The 20404-nt window shown below is 35.5% G+C and overlaps 1 protein-coding gene across 1 annotated transcript in view; it reads right to left on the bottom strand.

Moving 5' to 3' along the window:
• Positions 1-206: 206 nt before the first annotated feature.
• Positions 207-20404, bottom strand: part of LOC147070007 (sodium-independent sulfate anion transporter-like) — a 36047-nt gene continuing 15849 nt past the window's right edge. Inside the window, exons 3-11 of the mRNA XM_085949897.1 lie at positions 16186-16452; positions 13995-14215; positions 12332-12509; positions 11172-11336; positions 9171-9358; positions 6655-6769; positions 4849-4994; positions 3409-3585; positions 207-1407 (exon numbers count right to left, since the gene is read on the bottom strand). Coding sequence (XP_085806023.1) covers positions 1195-1407; positions 3409-3585; positions 4849-4994; positions 6655-6769; positions 9171-9358; positions 11172-11336; positions 12332-12509; positions 13995-14215; positions 16186-16452 — 1670 coding nt within the window. The 3' untranslated portion in view covers positions 207-1194. The remainder of the gene's footprint in view (positions 1408-3408; positions 3586-4848; positions 4995-6654; positions 6770-9170; positions 9359-11171; positions 11337-12331; positions 12510-13994; positions 14216-16185; positions 16453-20404) is intronic.

Raw genomic sequence — 20404 nt, 5'->3', positions numbered from 1 at the left:
AGTTGACACGTTAATAATAATGTTATTGCTCGCAACCAACGTTCTGTCCTGTTATCTTTCCTCTCAGCCTTTAAGAGGATAACCTTTCATCTGTCATTTCATTCTTAGATAACACTTGAAAGAAAAATAATGTATTTGTCCACAACTAACATACTTTGCTGAACCTTTCATCTGTCACTACGCTTCTTCATATTTAATTTTTTTTTCATCATTATGCTCAAATTACATTGGCAGATTGAGTCTGGCTCGATCGTGTGCCACGATTGCCAAAATCTATTATCTATGGTTTTCCGGGATCGTGAACGATCGTGAGCAAATTGGAACAAATTATATTTCCGTCTGTCACGATCCATTCATTCGCAAGCGAAGATAGCCCAGAACGTACGAAAATATCCGAACATGCGCCCGCTAGGTTTGACAGCTGAGTTTTGAAGTAAAATTGCGCGGGAAAACGGTTTAGTGTAGCCACCAATCTAACGAAGAAATAGTTTTCAGTCAACCTGTATTTTTAATAATAGCAACACTATATTTATTTTAAACCAATCAAAAGCAAGGAGCAACGCGATCGAATTGTCGCGTGTAATTGCTTATATGTAGTGTAGTATATAGTATACTAGTCTATGATGTAGTGTAAAGACGTTGGTTGGTTGGATCGATGGATCTGGTTGGATCTGCACGTCTGCCAATGTAATTAAGCCGTTAGACACTTCTAAATGCTTAGTCATAAGTTTTATTAGTAATTAATTATAACTAAACATTTTAAATAAGTGTTTGTTATTTCCAATAAAGCTTTTTCAATTCAGAATTTTGCTTTAAAGTAACCTTATTCAATCTATACATTTCGATGGTCTCAATTTCACTTCTGCAGTTTCACAAAAACCATAAGAAGTATGGCTACGCTCAAACCAGTAACAAAAATCATTGGTATAAAGTTATAAATACTTATGGGAGACTGTTTATTCGTAGGTAATTGCTTTAAACTGACACTTCTAATATTATTGTGGCTTATTTATTAATCTCCTAGGTCAAAGAGATAGATATATCATTTCACCCAAAGTGAATTATCTCTCTATTAGGGATCATTAACATGTCATGGTAGATAAAAATATAATATACAACTTATACTTCTTCGACATCTTATCGACTCTTCAAAAAATATTTTAAACTTTCTTAAATTAGTTAATCCTATGTTTTTCATATCTGTGCAGTAATAGTGCTCAAGTTGTCAGAACTGTTGGCCGAAGCGAGCGCCTGCTTTAGCAAAATGTCCAGGGCCGCCGGACACCTACTGGACTTGAATTCCCTCGGTTGGACACCCTGGAATATGTCCACGATTGAAGGTTTAAGATTGTAAAAAATTAACGACTGCCCTCGCACGTGGAAGTCATCGATCAGTGATTTGATGCCCTGGAAAAGAATTGTATTATGATTAGTTTTTTAATCGGAGAATTTCGTTTGACATTTGAAGCAGAAAAAAAATTATGGTAGTGGACGGACATTCTCATCTGTCATTGCTAATTGCAACGGTGTTAGTGTCATTTGAAAGTAACAATACCAATACCTAAATGAGTCGCCTGCATTGCCAGAAGAATTTGATAGTATTCTACACTAAATGATCTTTCTGCTTCATCATGGTTAAAAAAATCAAAATACAATAATTTGAATGCTGAAATCCCGGGATGACCCTCCCTAAAATGGCTTGGGACCACATATTATCAAAATCTCTTAAAACAGTAGGCAAAGTGCCGTCCCTTGGGCAGATTTAGAATGCCATCCACTTTCAGTTTTAGAGCCGTTTCATATGAGACACCGGTGTCCAGACACAGTGCATTTGTGTACACCACTGCAGACACCGCTGCATTTACACATGAATGAATGGGCGCGTTCAGATGGAGACACACGTGTGTCGCCTTTATTTATATGTATAAAGCGTCAATTACATTGAGCTACTACTTTACAAGCTGTTTGTTGGCGAATTTGGCGAATTTAAAAGCGGGCGATTCAGCCACTGCGATTGTGATGATGACACACAAAACTTTCCATTCGCTGAGAAACCACAAGCCAGCGACTATTTTGACAGAACGTAGTTCGTTTTTTTACCGGGAGGTTGCTACTACGCTCTACTGCGCAGACGTAGTAGGCCCACATGCCGGCGTGTAGCGTGTCAAGTTGACCGGCTTTCAACTTTTCTCTGTATATTGTTTACAATCTGTTAGCTTGTTCAATGATTACACTGGGCGACTTTACAGGCAGATTGTAAATTCGCCAACAAACAGCTCGTAAAGTAAAATAATGACAAATATATGAGTAGCTTAGTATCAAAGTGGGACATAAGCCATTTACAAAATTTTACAGGAGACTCGCAAACATGTGTGAAAAGTGTCCGTTTTTCATATAACACACCAACTTTAAACTCAAAAATATCTATTAAAACCACCGTTTTTGATACTTTTGGTGGATTTTTTGAAAAGAGGATCACTTGCACTACCATAATCAATTAAAACATGAATTTAGTGGGAGGTGGTGTTTGTCCCACCTTGATACCAAGGTACTCATATGTTTATACTGAAGATTAGAGTATTTTACGAAACCCACTCTCAAACAATGGTATATTTCGGTACGTTGAAGTCTAAGGCGCTGGCAAGTTTAGATGCCTCTTTGTTAAAATTTTGCTTTTGCGATAAGCTGTCATTGGGTATTACAAAATAAACATTCGATTACCAGGAATTTTATGCTTCTCTTATTGTTTAAACTAAGCACTTTTTAACGAGCGACTGAATCGCCTCCTTCATGGGAAACCATCACTGATAATACATTGACAAATAATAGAAGACAATAAATTGTAATATTTTTATTCATTCTTTCATTTGCGGCCCCTAAGCAATGCATGACCTGTCTATCCACATGGGACGTCACTGATATTCAATGTGCAATTCCACGCAATTTGTAATGATCTAAAACTTAACAATGAAGGATTTATCGACCAATAAAAATAGGTATCATTTAAACTTGAAACGCAAAAACGTTGTACATCATACATTGAATTGTGAACTTATCATTAAAATAAATACCTCCACAGAACAGATTAATGAATAGAAATCTAGAAGCCATTGCCATGGACCAAAGCTATGAAGCAGCGTAGTTTATGGCCTGACAAGTAAAAAAAACCGCATCAGCTGTTCTCAAAGATTAAAAGCACGTTACAATAACGTGACGAACTAAAATATATATTGTTAACTATTGAAAAAAGCATATTCTTTAACACGTGTTTAAGTTTATCCCATATTTTTCCACACTCAAGATATTTAGCTTGTTATACAATACCTAGTAGGGCAAGCCAGTTCCCTAAATGCCTCATATGGAGTATATTATCTTGAGCATATTTCGTAAGAAGTAATTTAAACTTACTCTGGCTGCCGTAAAGTCAGCGCCTTGTATGTGTGTAGCATCCAATACAACCGGGAGCCTTGACATGGCATGTTTGATTCCCGCTTTGCTGATGACTCCTCGTACGTACTCCACTGAAGGAAACACGAGGCTTCGATCGGGTGTGATGACCAGGTATTCTATAGCGCTCGGCATGCTCTGGAATGGGTATACACAAAATTTTAGAGCTGGTTTTCATATACCGCAAGCCTCAATTACAATACCCAGTGACACACATCACAGAAATTTCTTTTGACCATATACAATCCAAGGTTAAATCCGAGGTTTATATATTTCACAGTAATACTAAGGCTAAAATCACATAAAATAATAATATGTTCCATGGTGGCCCCACCAGGAACCAGAGACCTAGGATGAGAAGCCAATGTCTTTGCATTAACTGTAATAGCCAAGATCATCGATCATGTTTGCCCCTTAGCTAGAGCATATCACTGTCGCTTGTCAGTCTTCTTCCATCATGCCAGCATCACGTAGCTTTGCTGTATACAGTCTGTAGATAGTATTTAGCTGCCTTCCAGGATGCCGGAAGCAGGTTGTCTTGAAGAACAGGTATCAGGGCGTGTTCGAAGTTGGAATCATACCGTTAATATATTTTTCAGATGGTTGCGATTGTGTGTGATATAGTATGGGTCTCATTTACAGAAACACATGTGGGCGTTTATATTGTTTTATATTTAGTATGAAGCACAATTACGTATTACATGGTAGGATAAAACAAGAGTATATTAATTTATGTATTGACAAGTGCAGGTTTATAATAATACTTTTAAATTTAGATAATTTAATGGAACGGACGAGCTGCTCGGAACGTCTACATTTGGAAACTCTTATTGACAACTATGTATGTTTCCGTTGCATTATTGTCTATGCTCTAGCAATGCGCATAGATAATAGCATGTCAGTTGTAGAGTTGTGTAAAACCTCTACACAGGCATATGGCCGAGCCAAGTCCAACATCGCTCTTATCTCCTTGTTACTCCAAAAGTCATACCCACCACACACACAGTATCCATTGCAAACATCTGTTCTCGAAGCTCAGTATACGGTTGCTCTGAGTTTTGTAAGGTGTCATGATTCGCTACCATAAAGCATCAGAATGCATGTGTTGAATAGGCAGCATTTGATTTTAACCAAGTACAGCCGTGAGTCACACACACTCAGCATTGAGTTAAATGTTGCTAAAGGCAGAACTCTCTTTGCAAAATGCTATCTCCCGTAATGTGTACAACCAGATATTTGAAGCTGTTGACATTCTTAATGTTTTGTCTTTCGGTAATCAGGGGGAAATCTGGATCAGGAGAGCTGCTATTACACAAAACTTTGGTTTTCTCCCGTTGATTTTCAAACCAAAGCCAGACGAATTATGCTACCTTCATAAATAATAATATTTATTAGACTCACCACTGCTTTGTTGACATGTACACTCGGTCTGGCGGAGGCATATAGCAAGAATAACAAATTTACGGAGATTCCTATGACGATTCCAAGCTCCAAACGAATGAGGAGACATGATAAGAAGGTCACAACTGCTGGTATCACATCAATTTCTGAAAATGATGTTAAAAACTTTATTTATATAATAGTTATTTCAAATAGATAAATGTATTTTAAAAAAGAACAACAACATCTAGGTATGCATTATCGAAGATTCAGACAAGAAATATATCGCAGGTAAGGTTATTCATGCGTTTGAGTATACTATTAACCGATATACAGTTGTTAAAATACTTTTTCCAAATACCTGTCGATGCATGTAAACTTTAAGACATACTTCACTGTTCCAACTAACTAAAAAAGTCCTATAACCAATGCGTGATCCTGATTCTGACATTTGATTAACTTTTAGAATTGTAAATTATAATCAATTGTCTGATCAGTTGAATGTTAGCGTATCAAAATTCTGAGAAGTTCACATGGCACGTCATCAACTAGCGACATCTTTAGGTAATAGAGAAACCAATAAAATCTATTATAAACCGCAGAAAATACAAAACAAACATGTAGTTAACTATTTCATTTGTATGACATAAACATTAAAGTTCAATTATCTTGAAACTAGTATATTTGACTTATCTCACTGTTACTTTCAGGTAGCGATATTTAGAATGCGTCTAACTGCTTCGACATGGAGGTCGGTACAGTCTAACGTTACGCCGTGTGTCGGAACAATGAAATACATATTATCTCGTTATAAAGTATGTGTACAGGTTGCTGAAAGGCAGATACTTAATACTAAAAAAACTTTCAAAAAAGGAGAAATGAACTCTGTGAATCCCGGGTAATGCTAAAGAAATGTGTGGAAAATTGTTTTTTTACGATCGCACGCCAATGGGGAGCGTCCAGATTCCGTCATAAAAATGGGGTGTTAATACCCAGTTAAAATGATTTTAATATTAAAGCAATGGGAACTGATTATTCTTGCATATCTATTTTCAAACCATTCTATTTATTAACAGTAACAATTCCAGTGTTTTATTGGTGTTAATCATATATCAACAAATTTATTCTAATTTAGATGTTAAAATCACATCAATAGATAAAAGATAAGATAAAAGGACATCTGTGAAAGAAATATTTTAGTTATGAAGTTTTTCAGAAGATGTTCTTGGTGGATGATATAAATATATGAAGCGCCTAGTTTCAAAAGCCCCTAAAACGATTTTAGATAGTTCTGAGAAAAATGAGAAAAAATTATATCTTTTAAATATGTAAACTTAATGTATTTATTTTTTAATTCTTTATTAAAAATTTACCCTAATTTTTGATCATACGTATTAACGGTTTTTGGCGTTTTATAAAGTTCAATCTTTGGCCATAATATAGGTAACAAAAATATCCATCTAAATACATAACTAACTCAAAAATTTTCAAAAACCGTTTTAGGGGCTTTTGAAACTAGGCGCTTCAATAATATGGGTGTTCACAAGCATAGTGAACTAAGTCCATTCTGGTTATTTTTGAGTAAGCTAGGTTCTAACATAATATTTGAGTATTTCTTATTCTGTAAGGGTATGCTTGTGAAACACTCAATGGTCTTCGACTCGTTTCACACGGGACACCTGTGTGGTGAGATTCCGCATTTACATATAAATGAACGCGATACTCGTATGTCCCCGTCTGAACGCGCCCATTCAGTTATGTGTAAATGCGAAATCTTGCACAAGTGTCCCGTGTGAAACGGGTCTAAAACTAGATCAAGGCACGTACTTTTGGTCTGCCATATTGGTTTGATGACATGAAGTTCCACCATGAAGACGACTGCTGCGATTATGACAGCCGCCAGCGATGCTTTGGGAATGAAGTAGAAGTAGGGAGTAAAGTACTGTTGAAGAAAACATAGTATATTAAAATTGATTTTGAGTAGGTATTGATTAATTGAATCTGAATGTGACTAATTGTTAATAATTGACACCTGTTCTAAATTCCATGAAGCATGTCTATCTCTTCACAAATAAATTAAATTGACTTATTTATATAGACAGAGATATAAACTATTTTTTTATTCAATAAATAAGTCATGAGATTTAATAATGTAGCATTCTTTATTTAATATACATCATTTGGAACACGTCAGAAACATAGCTATTAGAAAAATATTTTTGAAAAAAGGGACATGAACCCCTATCCATTGGATTCCAGCCAATGTTCATTACCGGTTAAGCCATCCGTGTGTTATCAAATTTTGATAATATCGTCACGCTCTGTTGCATTCTTAAATCTTGTGACTTATTGATTGATTTTTTTTATTATAGATGTAGTAAATTAAACAGACGGAGTGTTTATATACAGAAATGTTACAAAATGGCCATAAAATTTCAGCGTTTCAGTGTTCTATAAAATCTCTTTCCTTGAACATGAAGTAGTTGACTTACTGGAGATGACAATATCATTCAATTGGCAACACGGAACGACTCTCACAATAAATACAAATATATTTGTCGACATTTAATTTAAATGGTAACAGAAAATGTCACCAACTTAACTATTAAAAAAAAATTAGGTTCTCAAAATGGCTCGTCTGGTAGCTGCTATCGAATCTGAAAACACACTCATGTCTGGGACCAAGTAAAATAATTGCTGCAAAATAAACTGTTCTCTATTGAGAATTTTGCAATGCACATCCGTCGGCACAGCGGAGAGTTGTAAATTCATACCAAAAGAATTCTTAGAATTATTCATTCACATTGTTGAGTTGAATAAATATTCCGTCTTTAAACATAAATGGTCCCCTTTTCTTGATACCATTTTCTATCGTAGGTTAATGATGATATTGCAGTGCTACACTTCCGAATTTGGGACCAAATAAAATTGTTACAAAATAAACTGTTCGTTATTGAATCACGGCAGAGAGTTGTGAACATAGCAAAAGAATTACTAGAATTCATCCACACTGTTGTAGAGTATAATATCGTCGGTCCCTATTAAAAAAGTCGGATCTGCAAAATGCTATTTTTCAGTACGAGCAATCAAAGATGTTTCATCAAATATCCTTTGTGACCTATTGTTTGCCATAATGAATAAAAATACGGGTTATAGAAACTTTTCTAAACGTTTATAAAAACATCCGTCTGTCCGGTGAACATAGCAGCAACTGTCAGATTCGACACAACTTGCTCACCCACGCCCAGCCAACAATGTCGGTTGGTAAGAACCGAAATTGTTATTCGGACACTCTCGGTAGATCCGTCATTTTTAACATGAGTATCTCGAAATTTTTCAAACAAACAAAAAAAACTGTGATTGTGGTATAAATGTTTAGTGTTTAAACAACTTTTACGTAATAATCCGAAAATGACAAAATTTCAGATCCGACTTTTTTAATAGGGACCAACGATATATTCTGCCTTGAAACATAAATGGTCTCTTTCTCTCTTGGCACGGTTTTCCATAGAAAGTTAACGATGACATTGCGGTGGCTTCCTGGGCAAATCGTATCAAATCACTAAAAGCTTTTGAAAATTTAGTCACTTATGGAGGTCGCGTACATAAAGATTTTTTCCCAACTACCCTCAAAATTTATCTTCATTATGAGTTGAAGGAAGATTTTTAACCAAAGTAAACACTTTATGGTAGTTTTAAGTTTTCTTGGTTTATGGCTTGTCTTAAAACATTCTCACTGATAATATGATTAGTTCAGGAAATTGTCTGTATATTGAAAGATATAGCCATACTTCAAAAACCCCTACTTTTCTGATGAGCCATTACTCTAACATCCGAATATAATATGGCAGAAATGGTTATAGCAATCATACCACTCAGCATTAAATGAGTGACACACATTAATATGTATGTTTTGTTGTCAAAACAAAACAATAAAGCGATAATATTTTTCAGTATTTCCTCAATCATAACTAGATCAATAGGGTCTGTTATGATTGGTAATTGTGACAATTTCTCTTGTAATATATGTACTGTATTTGTATAAATTGGAAGGACAATGCAGGAATCCTCACTCAACTCATCGAGTCCATCACGAGACGCACTACTATTGTCACGAGTCCTTCACTCGATATATTCAACGTCATTCCATTGGAATTAATCAAATCAATCTTTTGATCACATCGATCTCACTAGTACAACATTACTCGCGATTATAATCTCAAGTTATCATCCTTATTATTGTATTCCGTGTGAATCTTGTAACGATCAATAAACTCTCCTCCAAACATTCATGCAACAGCAACCTTTATCTCCACATCATCATCTGGATGTTTCAATATTACCTGCAAAGACAGCAGAACTAAAATTCCCGTATAAACGCCCCCAAATGTTGTCTTAACGCCAGATGCATGATTGACAGCGCCCCTCGAGAGCGCCCCAGAAACTGGCATGGAGCTCACAAACGACGAAGCGATATTACACAGTCCGATAGCCATCATCTCTTGGGTCGCATCCACCGGTTTGCCTTCAGCTGAAAGTAATTTAATGATGTTGAAATTATATTGCTTTTGTTAATTCTATGATATATAATTCAATTCAAATATAACTAATGCTAAAATTTAAACAGATAACGTTTGCTCACTGTCTAAGTAATATCATATAAAATGAGATTGAAGGTAATTAAGCAAGCAGAAAATTGGTAACGCACATTCTAATGAGGAATCGTCAACAGTCTGAAACAGAAACAGTAAAGTTGTCAAAAACCCATACTTGAATACCAATAATTGTATTTCTTGCAAAGTTAGTACATTCTGTTACACTGAGACTTATGGTACTTTAGGGTTGATGGCAGAAAAATAGATATGACTTAGATTCGCGGGGTAAAGAGGTATGTAATTGATAATAGGTACTTCATTTACGGTCGGATCCGACCAAAAACATTAACATTACTATGAATATGATACTAATTATTTACACATTCAAAAAAGCACATTTATAAATTAACTTTACACGGTTATGGAATTGATGTTTAACTCATATGAAGGGGCTCGAGATTACAACACACTCTATTATCCTAATGAAAAAAAAACAAGCCTAGGAAAGTTATATTTTGAATGGGTTGCTCAATAACTCGACGAAAAGACGACTGGTCCCTTCTCAAGTAGGTATACGAATGAGAAAAGGTACATGTTGATTGCTTTAACTGGCTTGTGCTTTGGTAAATTAATCATGATTACAATAATACATTGGTTTACACGTCTTATTGATGTATTACCACGATGGTAACAGTATCTGTAAACTAAATAATAATTAATATTTCTTTTGTTAATATGGTGCAAAGTTACCCCTTTTTACAGTACGGTATAATTGATGGTTTGCTGAAAACTCCACATGTTAATATGGTAATTATATTTAAGGCAATTCCTCGTAAATTTACTAGTTAATTGACATTGCTAGTTTATATTGTGAATTCTATACTAATTTCATAATATTATAATTGAGGAGTCCACATTTGGTCAAAATCGAGAAAAAAATATGCACGTATTCTTTGTATAATTTTACACAATATGTATTGATCTATAAATTCCAAAACGCGACATAACCCAACGAAAAAAAATATTTTAAGTCTCGATTTATTACAGTCCGTGTTTCATATTATTTAAAGCTTGGTTGATTTCGCGCGTGCTTAAGTCAACCAATAAGGGAACGTTCAATATTGAAAAGGGCGTCTCCCATGCTGTAGCATCTGGTAAACTCATGACAGTGCCACGGAAATATGTGCCTTATGCGGAGTACATTAAAAAGTGAGATACAAATAGCACTACGTCCAATTTTATTTTGCCTATATTTATTACATTTAAGAGTTTATCGGCTGAAACAAATTGCCATTTTGGTTCTAATTTCGACATAGAATACAACGGAAAAAATAATCTCACGTTAAAACAAATAATTAAGGCTTGAAACATAAAAATGTTGTTTCCCGAAAATATTGAATTGTGGACTTGTCGCTTTTTGTAATTAGACGCCTCAATTCTATTGTCCTAAGCAAATTTATAAGTGCAAATTTTGAAACTTCAATTCCTATAAATTTATTATGTAAAATCAACCATTAGAATACTATCATTATTAAGTTTTAATAGTTTGGATTGACCAAATGGAAGAGCATGGAAAATATGCAAAAACTGTAAGCGATCTTCTGCTTCTTTGTCATGACTTCATGATTGAGGATCAACATCCGGATGTTTGGCCGTATGGGATGACTATATCTATCTCGAACGTACCAACTTTTGACATCATTTCACCAAAGACAGCATAATTATTGTTTGTAGGTTACTAATACTTACAGAATACTTTGGCCAGAGCAATATTCTCCAATATAGAGAGCAGAGGTATGACGAATATAGCGGATCCCATACTCGAAGCCATGTCCACGAAACTGTATGTGTGATTGCCAACTGTTGATTCAAATGGAGGAAGTGTGATGTTTGGTAGACCAGCTTTTACGTGACCTGGAAAAGAGAAGATGTTATTTGTATGGAAGGTTATGGTTAAGGCATGAGTTCAGGGACTACAGCCCAGGAACCTCTGCCAGCCGGAGGGCCTCCATAATATTTTGAATGCAATGTTTATTATAGCCAACATGGTGGAAATATTTGTATAAAAAAATCTAATTTTTAAGTAACATTTCAAAATTGCTGTAAATTAAATATATTTAATTAAAAATACTACATAATAACTAGGTCAGCCACTTGCTCAACCTATTTGGTCCATACTCTGACTAATACACAAATTGAAAAACAATATGTGTACCTACTTGTCAGACCCTGGATTCGAAGCTGGGACCCACGACGCTATAGGCCGACGCTTAAGCCGCGCGACCAGCATTATGCTATCAAAATATTATATGTAACTTATTGGCTTATCAACAAAATATTGATATTTCTTATTAAGACGGTACTTCAGTGAAACGGCAAATAATTTTCAACTATAGGTGCGACGAAATTTCGGACTGGCTAGCAATCGGAGAGCGAAAGTCGAGTTGTGAACACGTCAATTTGTTTTGTGATGACGACGAAGGAATTAATTCTTAAATCGTGTAAAGATGATTAAAAAAATGTTACCCATTTACTTGAAAAAGAAAACATGTCAATGAATACATTATTATTATAAATAATAGAACAATAAACATAACATTAATTGGACGCATGTTGACTTTTTATGACAAATTATGTTTTGTTCTGCACGTGTCATTTGCACAATCTTCGCGTCGCGTAGTCACAATCGTTTTAGACCGTGCCCCAGCTGAAGTATAGCCTTAATAAATAAAATTGTTTTATACTATGAGGTGCTACTGGCATTTTTGTTGTACCAATAGGCAGACCATTCCTGCGATTAAGTGTTTTTTTATTCTTGGAGTGGATCCTGTAACGGTTTCGAAATGTCGACTCAATGCCTTAAGATTTTTTCGGTTAAATAAATTAGTCCTAAGATCTAGCATACTCACCAGTCAAAACGAAAGGACATTCATCCCGTAGGTCAAACGAGTAAGCAATGGCTGCACATACTACTACCACGAGGATATTCCTGCTAGTGGAGAGGAACCACAGAGTTTTTGACGCCAATCTCTGAAGACACGACGATTCTTTTCCATCATCTGGCAAAACTCGAATATCCTTAATTTTCTGTAAATAGAATACAATGATTAATTTAATAGAAACCAAAAAATCATATTATTACAGTTTACAGGTCCACGCCTATTATATCCTGTGGGTACAATAATATAATAACCGATCTTGCCGGTATGTTGCAAAGAGGTGAGAACCACCAGAAATAATTTTGTATAAACTATATTATGTCTTAATCTTCATCATCACAACTAACAACCTGACTTAGATCTTAGCTACCACTGGGTTGTCGAAAGCCGGAAGCATTGGCAAATCAAGATCTCTTCCAACGTGTGAGCTATAAAAGGTATCTACGACTGGTACAAGACCAAAAGAATGGATCCATTTTTGGTTATAACTAATATGGAATAACGAACTATAACATCTGAAATGGATCATGAAAGAATAAGTAAAATCAAATAGAGTGTCTAACTATAAAGAATTTTGACTATACATAGAAGGAGTCTTCTACATTATTTCTGTTATGAAATTTAAACTTAATTAGCAAATTAATATTGCTAAATTGTTAGTCCGATTTACTTACACAAAATGGCTGCGATTTTTTATGTTCATTATGATTATACTTGCTCAAATGGTGTTATAACCTGTTGTACATACGTTTTACAGGATTTTTCAACTAAATATGCTTCCAACCATGTCCGATCCTAATAAGATCATAATGGGCCTCCACAGAGTGGAGGTTTGTATTAAAAGATATTGTTTTTACGAGAAATGGATGTCAGCCACTACTTGCTCAACCTATTAGGTCCTTACTCTGACTCATACACAAATTGAAAAACAATATGTGTACTTGCCAGACGCAGGCTTCGAACCTGGGACCCACGATGCTATAGGCCGACGCTTAAGCCTCGCGGCTATATGCTAATACTGCTTATACTCATTGTGATGGATTGTTTTTTTTATACAGTAATGTGAAGTTCTCTCCAAATTAACCTGCAATGCTGTCATTTGTAGCTAACTTAATAGGTGGACCAGTGGTCCTTTTTTTGATTCAATTTTGTACAATTAGGCTCCATCTGTATATATGAGTGGTTCACAAGCATAGTGAACCAAGTCCAATCAGGGTTTTTTTAAGTAAGCTAACTATTTAAGTATTTCTAATTCTGTAAGGGTATGATTGCAATTCTGAGGTGTTATTTTGACTACATTTAAGTTATTATGTAAGAGAAATCATACCCTTACAGAATAAGAAATACTCAACATTATATTTGAACCTAGCTTACTCTAAAATAACCAAAATGGACTTGGTTCACCATGCTTGTGAACCACTCATATATAGGAAGGTTTTTTTGGTGACTTTAAATATCGTGGCTATTAGATATCAGTTTACTTTTTATAAAACGCCAAGGTCCATCGCATGCGTTATTCACGAGAGAATTAATAATTATCTTGAATATCAAAAACGTAATACAGAAAACGGCTAAATATTATGCTATGCTATTTATGCTATACTATCATTTGGCTCCACTGTAGTGGTCTTACTCTTAAAACGAGTAGAACGACGATGCAAGTGATCCCCAAGACAGTGTCCCAGAGCTTTGTCTCTCTGATGTGCTCGAAGAGTCCCTGCCACACTTGGATGAATTTTCCACCTGGGAAACTGAGCCCGAGAATGTCTTTGATCTGTGTTGTGGCGATGATAATGGCAGCTGCTGAAGTGAAGCCAACGGAGACTGGACCGCTGATGAAGTCTATCAGGAATCCTGTAAACAAAATATTTCAATAATTGTACTAGATTTTTAAGTCATATATGGTAGAGTCCGTATTCTTTAAGCTGGCGTTCACGTCACGTCACGACGGAAAGCATTGTGTCATCGCGTTCGACTGTTGCAAGTTTTCAATGGGAGGGAATGCAGTGTTAAGATGCTGAAGCGGGGGGAAAACTGCACGCCAACATAAATAATACGGACTCTAACTGGTCTTATTGGTGTATAGTGCAGGATGAGACTAGAGTCCTAGTGTGATGACGTTTTTTAGATATCCACAAACACAGCACTTTATAAATGTGGTCTACATAATATTATGCTAATATTTAGGGACTGTATACAGGCGCATACACAAGGGGGGGGCGGTTCTGGATTGGACCCCCCCCCGAAACGGAAGAAATACACATTATTTAGGTAAATGGCATATTAGTTGTTCTTCTTATTCATCAGAGCCTCATAACTGAGAATTGTGACCCGGATGATTTGACTGTGAAACAGCATTCTCAATGGGTTGACCCCATTCCTCTCGGCATTCTACAATGCCTGTGGCCACTTGAAGACCCGTGGCCATCATAAATTGATGCAAATTTCTGGGGCATCCATATTCTTATACATGTCTAAAAGACATGGCAGCGCGGATGACACAAATGGACGCTAATGATCCTAATATTAATTGTGACTGATAAGCCATGCGCATTCAATAGCATTTGAACACCTTTAGTTATACCCGTAGGTCAGTTGTGTATCGTTAGAATCAAAGTGTGGAGTGTCTGGGTATGATTAATGTATCTGGAAATTTATAAGTTAGTCATAGACGGGGTAAATGTAGAGGTCAGTGACACCTGCTAGATTTTGTCATTTTGTCAACTCCGCCTCTTTCCTTGCCTTAAAAATCAATAAAAAATATGGATATTTTTTTATTTCATATCATTTTTTTTGTGTGCGCGTCTGACTGCATATATATATGTCTAAATATATCGTCGGTGATTTGTAAAAAAGGCGAATTAACCAAAATGCTATTTTTAACTTTTGACATTTATTTGTTAATTACCTGTAGATGATTATAAATGTCTAACAAGTTTATAATAAAGCTTAGAAAGAATACTGTCTTTATAATAGGTTTTATAATATAATATTTTAAAAGGCCTAATATGTCACATTCGCTTTTTATCTATGACACTAAGTGGATATTCGCCCTTATGATTATCGTTTTTAAGTACTTTCCTATGGAGATACAAATTCGTCGTTTTTACACAACAAAGCTAGTGAAACTTTCGTTTAGTGAAGTTTTCATTAAAATCTTAATTTCGCCAAAATGATTGATTCGCCCTTTTTACAAAACACCGAAGATATGTGGCAGCAAAGATGGCAACACCGGCGACTGGAGGAAAATATAAGAGTAGAAAACCATAGCAACCAAAATCAACAACCATTTTACAAGACCGATTATTAATATTGTAATTACTATTATATAAAATGAAATATAAAAACATTGAGCTTAGAAGGATTATTCTATATATATATATATATACATTATATATGGGTATGTACCAGGGACCTTATTAATCGATTATGTGGTATGTACCTACTTGTTTATTCTCCCAAGGTGCAGAACCTACCTGCCACTTGTAATGCCAATTGGGAGGGCGATAACTATGTTCAACTAAATTGGTTCGGGTGTTGATATATTCCACTTGCGTGAGGTGAGTTTAGGGGACGCTATTTTATAAATTCTTAAAATAAGGTCCACTTAGCTCATTCGGTGTGCTTACATGCTTTACAATTATTTATATGTAATTTTTTTATAATTTTGTACCTTTTACTTTACTTTTCATACTGTTTTTGTGATACTGCATATTATATTTATTTCTTCTTTACACTGTTTCTTTGTTTTTAAATGTCATGTTGTGAACGTCTTAAACTTATAATTTGTAATGTCGACAATATTTACAATACTAATTTCTTACCCAATTGAAGCATTCCCATGAGCAGTTCGACACATCCGGACAGAAAGCAAAGCAGAACAGCAAACTCAGGTCCAAGCCCATGCAGTTTCTCCCTGGTGAGGATTGCTGCGATGGCTGTTGGTCCGATTGGCGAGTCCTTGCACGAGCCGAAGACCGTGTAGACGAAGCAGGCCATGAACGATGAGTAGAGGCCATATTGTGGTGGGAGACCAGCTACGCTCGCGTATGCTATTGCTTGCGGTATGACTGTTAGACCCACTGTAAGTCCTGGAAGAGAGTGGCAAAAGATAAATAATTATGTGTTATTAATTATATCCTAGAGACGTGCCATTGGTTGACCACACACTAAGCCACTAGGATGTGCTGAAGGATGCTACACACGGATCACCTGGACAAAGAAAAATATATATTATGGGGAATGGACCGTCTGTTTCCTTTATACAAGTTTATTTGCGGAACCCTCGCATGTCCCCGTACCAAATTTGCATGCTCAAATCATCACTGTAATGATAATATGCAGGGGCGGCTCTACCTTAAGTGTTCGTAGGGACCATCCCAACATCGTTACCATGTCAAAAATACACGTCCGATATTTTTATCATTGTCATAATATATGTTACTTAATTACACGATTCAATGAACTATCTAATTTATTTTATCCATCTAAACTCGTCGTAATTTTATAGAGTTACTAGCTGACCATGCAAACGTTGTTCTGCCATATAAATTATTTCTAGTGAATATTTTGGTTGTTAAATAAAAAGTAACGAATGTATCGTAAGTGTGTGGGGATGGGATCTATGACAGAAAGAGGAATAGAGCACTGTAGACGATGACCGCCGATAAAAACAAAAAAACATCAACCATTCATTTTCTCAATTCAAAATGAGTAATGATGTTCATAATGAATGAATTACCTGTGACAGGATCTCGTTGTTTAATGTTTATGCAATATCCGCCTTGTCCCTTCCAAAAAATTAGCGGATATTGGAGAGCGTCGTATGAACGGTGTGTGTCAGCGATGAACCCCAGATTATTGTTTCTTCTTCGAATCACGATTTCTCGCGTCGATGTGCGGTCGCCAACCATGATTCCAGCAATGTCGTCAACAACAGTCGCATTGAATCGACGTACGTGCTCTCCAGCTGGTGTTTTATCAGGATTGATGACAATAGCGTGATTGTCACTTTCCAATTCGTGCATGTGTGCTTTGAAGAATTTCAATAATTCATTGTGCTCATTCAACAGGGCGTCCAGTTCGCCGACGATGCGCCTGGCATTAGGCGAATTGAGGCTATTGTAGCCGCAACGTGCATCCACATGATTGATGTCCTCACCGCCGCGCCCATGAAGTAGATTTGTAAAAATGTATGTGGTTCGTTTGGCATTAGCAGCAATGAGCCTACTTTGTGGTATACTTGACCATTGATTTTGAACGTAGAATGGAATTGTTGACCATTTGCCGCAGTATTGTGAACTATTTCTGTTGCTCCAGACGAAGTCATTTGGAAGCATGAATTGAATGTGCGAATGGACTTCAGGAACAGGTTTGAATCTGGAACCGTGCAAATGAGCAAGCTGTTCAATGGTTCTGGTGGTATCTCAATTTCTGGTAGTTGCACTTTTCCTGATGCACAACACATCCCGGCTGACTCATGTTTGAATTTGAGCGCATGACAATGGGGACATTCTTTGTCCATAACGCACTTTTGGATGAGCGGAATATTCAATATCTGGCTCGTACTCGAATGCGAGACGAAGGAATGAAGCGGATGTAAATGTTCGATGTACTTGTTGGCGTTGTCGGTCATTTGCTTTGCGTGTGTTAACTACGAACCGGCGCGCTTGGCTCCGTTCCAATTGTCGTTGTTGATTTCGTTCAGCTCGTGCCTCTTGTGATTGAGATGCACGCAATTGCGACATGCTTACACGCACGTTTTTGTTATCTTGTTGGATTTGTTCGTCTGTTCTTTCTACTCTACTATTTCGCATGTCTGTTGCTTTATTCGTTCGACGGCCCAAATGGCCCCCCTTGCGTCTTGCTGGCATTGTGCACTGTAATACACGCACATAAAAATAGATAAATTAAAATAAATCGTATAAAATTTTGCACGCACTGCGTTGTGATTTGCCGAATGAAATGTCAAAATGACGCGACGCTTCTCTTGAATTCTTCTCGGACGTAGTGCCATCTGTCATTCAACAACATAAATAATTTCGTTCTGTTTGAAATACGAACGACGGTTCAATTTGTTCATACAAAAATAATAAAATCGCAATTAAAAAATGGGAGGATGGGGATAGGACAGTGAAAATTTGAGGTTATAGGTATTTTTATGCCAAATAATAAAAAAAATACAAAAAAAAAAATTGTCAAAAAAATAAACGAAAATTTTTCTGGATAGAGATACCCTAATCACCTAGCGGTATGAAATATACTTGTTGACCTATTCTCATACCTAACAAATATACATAAAAAAAATCATAAAAATCGGTCGAGCCATTTCGGAGGAGTTCGACCACAAACATCGTGACACGAGATTTTTATATATATAGAGATTTATTATTATTATACAAATAAATAAATCAATGATTGTAAATTATATAATAATATAATGATTATTACGCGGTATTAGAATAATTAATTAAATTAAATACCCCCTATTTCACGGTGACACCTATGTGCAAATTAAAAAAAAAACTAAGGAGTCTATTTTTCACTGACCGGGGTGGGGTCATTCAGTCACATCCCGTCGCCGCGGTACAAATCTCGATCTACAAAGGATGTGAATGCATGAGCGTTAGTATACGCATACTGGGGAGCGAATCAAATAACTCCCAGGTGAGTAAAAATGCTCGCTGTATGTCGTTGTCAAAACTGATAATGGTAAGTCTATAATAAGTACTATTATTAATTAAGTTAATATTTTTAAGCACGATTTTTTAGGTGTGTTAAAGTAATGACAATTAATTACACGGTGGCCGCGCTGCTTAAGGGGGGACATGCTCGTCGAAGGTCAAAATTGAGTTTTTATTGTATATTCAAACCATGATCCTGGACACTTCTTAAACGTTGTAGATGATCTATTTATATACTTTTGAAGCCTTATTATCCTTTATAGTTATTTTAAACATTTGATGACTGCATGAAGTATTTTTGTTACATAAAATAGTATTCTTTTAAACCTCTCGCTCTAATGTTTTAGAATATAGTCATATTTCGGTACATAACTGTGCAGTGGTGTTAAGATTTTTTACATGTATTAATTTTTAAACGCATTTATAAAACCATTAGCATAATTTATTACGAGATAATTTTTGTAAAATATTCACGATAAAAAATTATATTGATAATCTCTGTGATCCCAAATTTGACAAGAATTAAGCATTTTATTATTCAAAAAATCGGCAAGATTAACACATTTCAAGATGATTCTAAAGATATTTATTATAAGCTATGTTTTTGACCATTCAAGTGTGATAAACATCTTATGAATAATGATTGCTTTATAATAATTATTGACCTAAGAATAAGGTAGTGTTTTTTTGAAATACGCCATTTCTTTTGTCATTCCCCAGTGGTTAAGCTACAACATACGGCCGTAGCCATAAATTGACAAACTAAAATTGAAGTAAAGAGTAAAATGATATTGACGCGCGTGTTTGAACATGTACCGTTTAAAAAAAAATAAAAAATAAATCGGTTAGGTACATGTTCAAACACGCGCGTTAACATAATTTTACTCCCTACTTTAATTATAGTTTGTCATTTTATGGCTACGGCCGTATGTTGTAGCTTAACCACTATGGAATGACAAAAGAAATGGCGTATTTCAAAAAAACACTACCTTATTCTTAGGTCAATAATTATTATAAAGCAATCATTATTCATAAGATGTTTATCACACTTGAATGGTCAAAGACATAGCTTATAATAAATATCTTTAGAATCATCTTCAAATGTGTTAATCTTGCCGATTTTTTGAATAATAAAATGCGTAATTCTTGTCAAATTTGGGATCACAGAGATTATCAAAATAATTTTTTATCGTGAATATTTTACAAAAATTATCTCATAATAAATTATACTAATGGTTTTATAAATGCGTTTAAAAATTAATACATGTAAAAAATCTAAACACCACTGCACAGTTCTGTACCGAAATATGACTATATTCTAAAACATTAGAGCGAGAGGTTTAAAAGAATACTATTTTAT

Source organism: Rhyacophila brunnea, unplaced genomic scaffold (genome assembly GCF_057557595.1).
Source record: "Rhyacophila brunnea isolate RB1 unplaced genomic scaffold, BYU_Rbru_1.0 scaffold_22, whole genome shotgun sequence".
NCBI classification, from domain to species: Eukaryota; Metazoa; Arthropoda; class Insecta; order Trichoptera; family Rhyacophilidae; genus Rhyacophila; species Rhyacophila brunnea.
The sequence above is the reverse complement of the archived record's forward strand: the minus strand, read 5'-3'. Positions and strand labels throughout refer to the sequence as shown.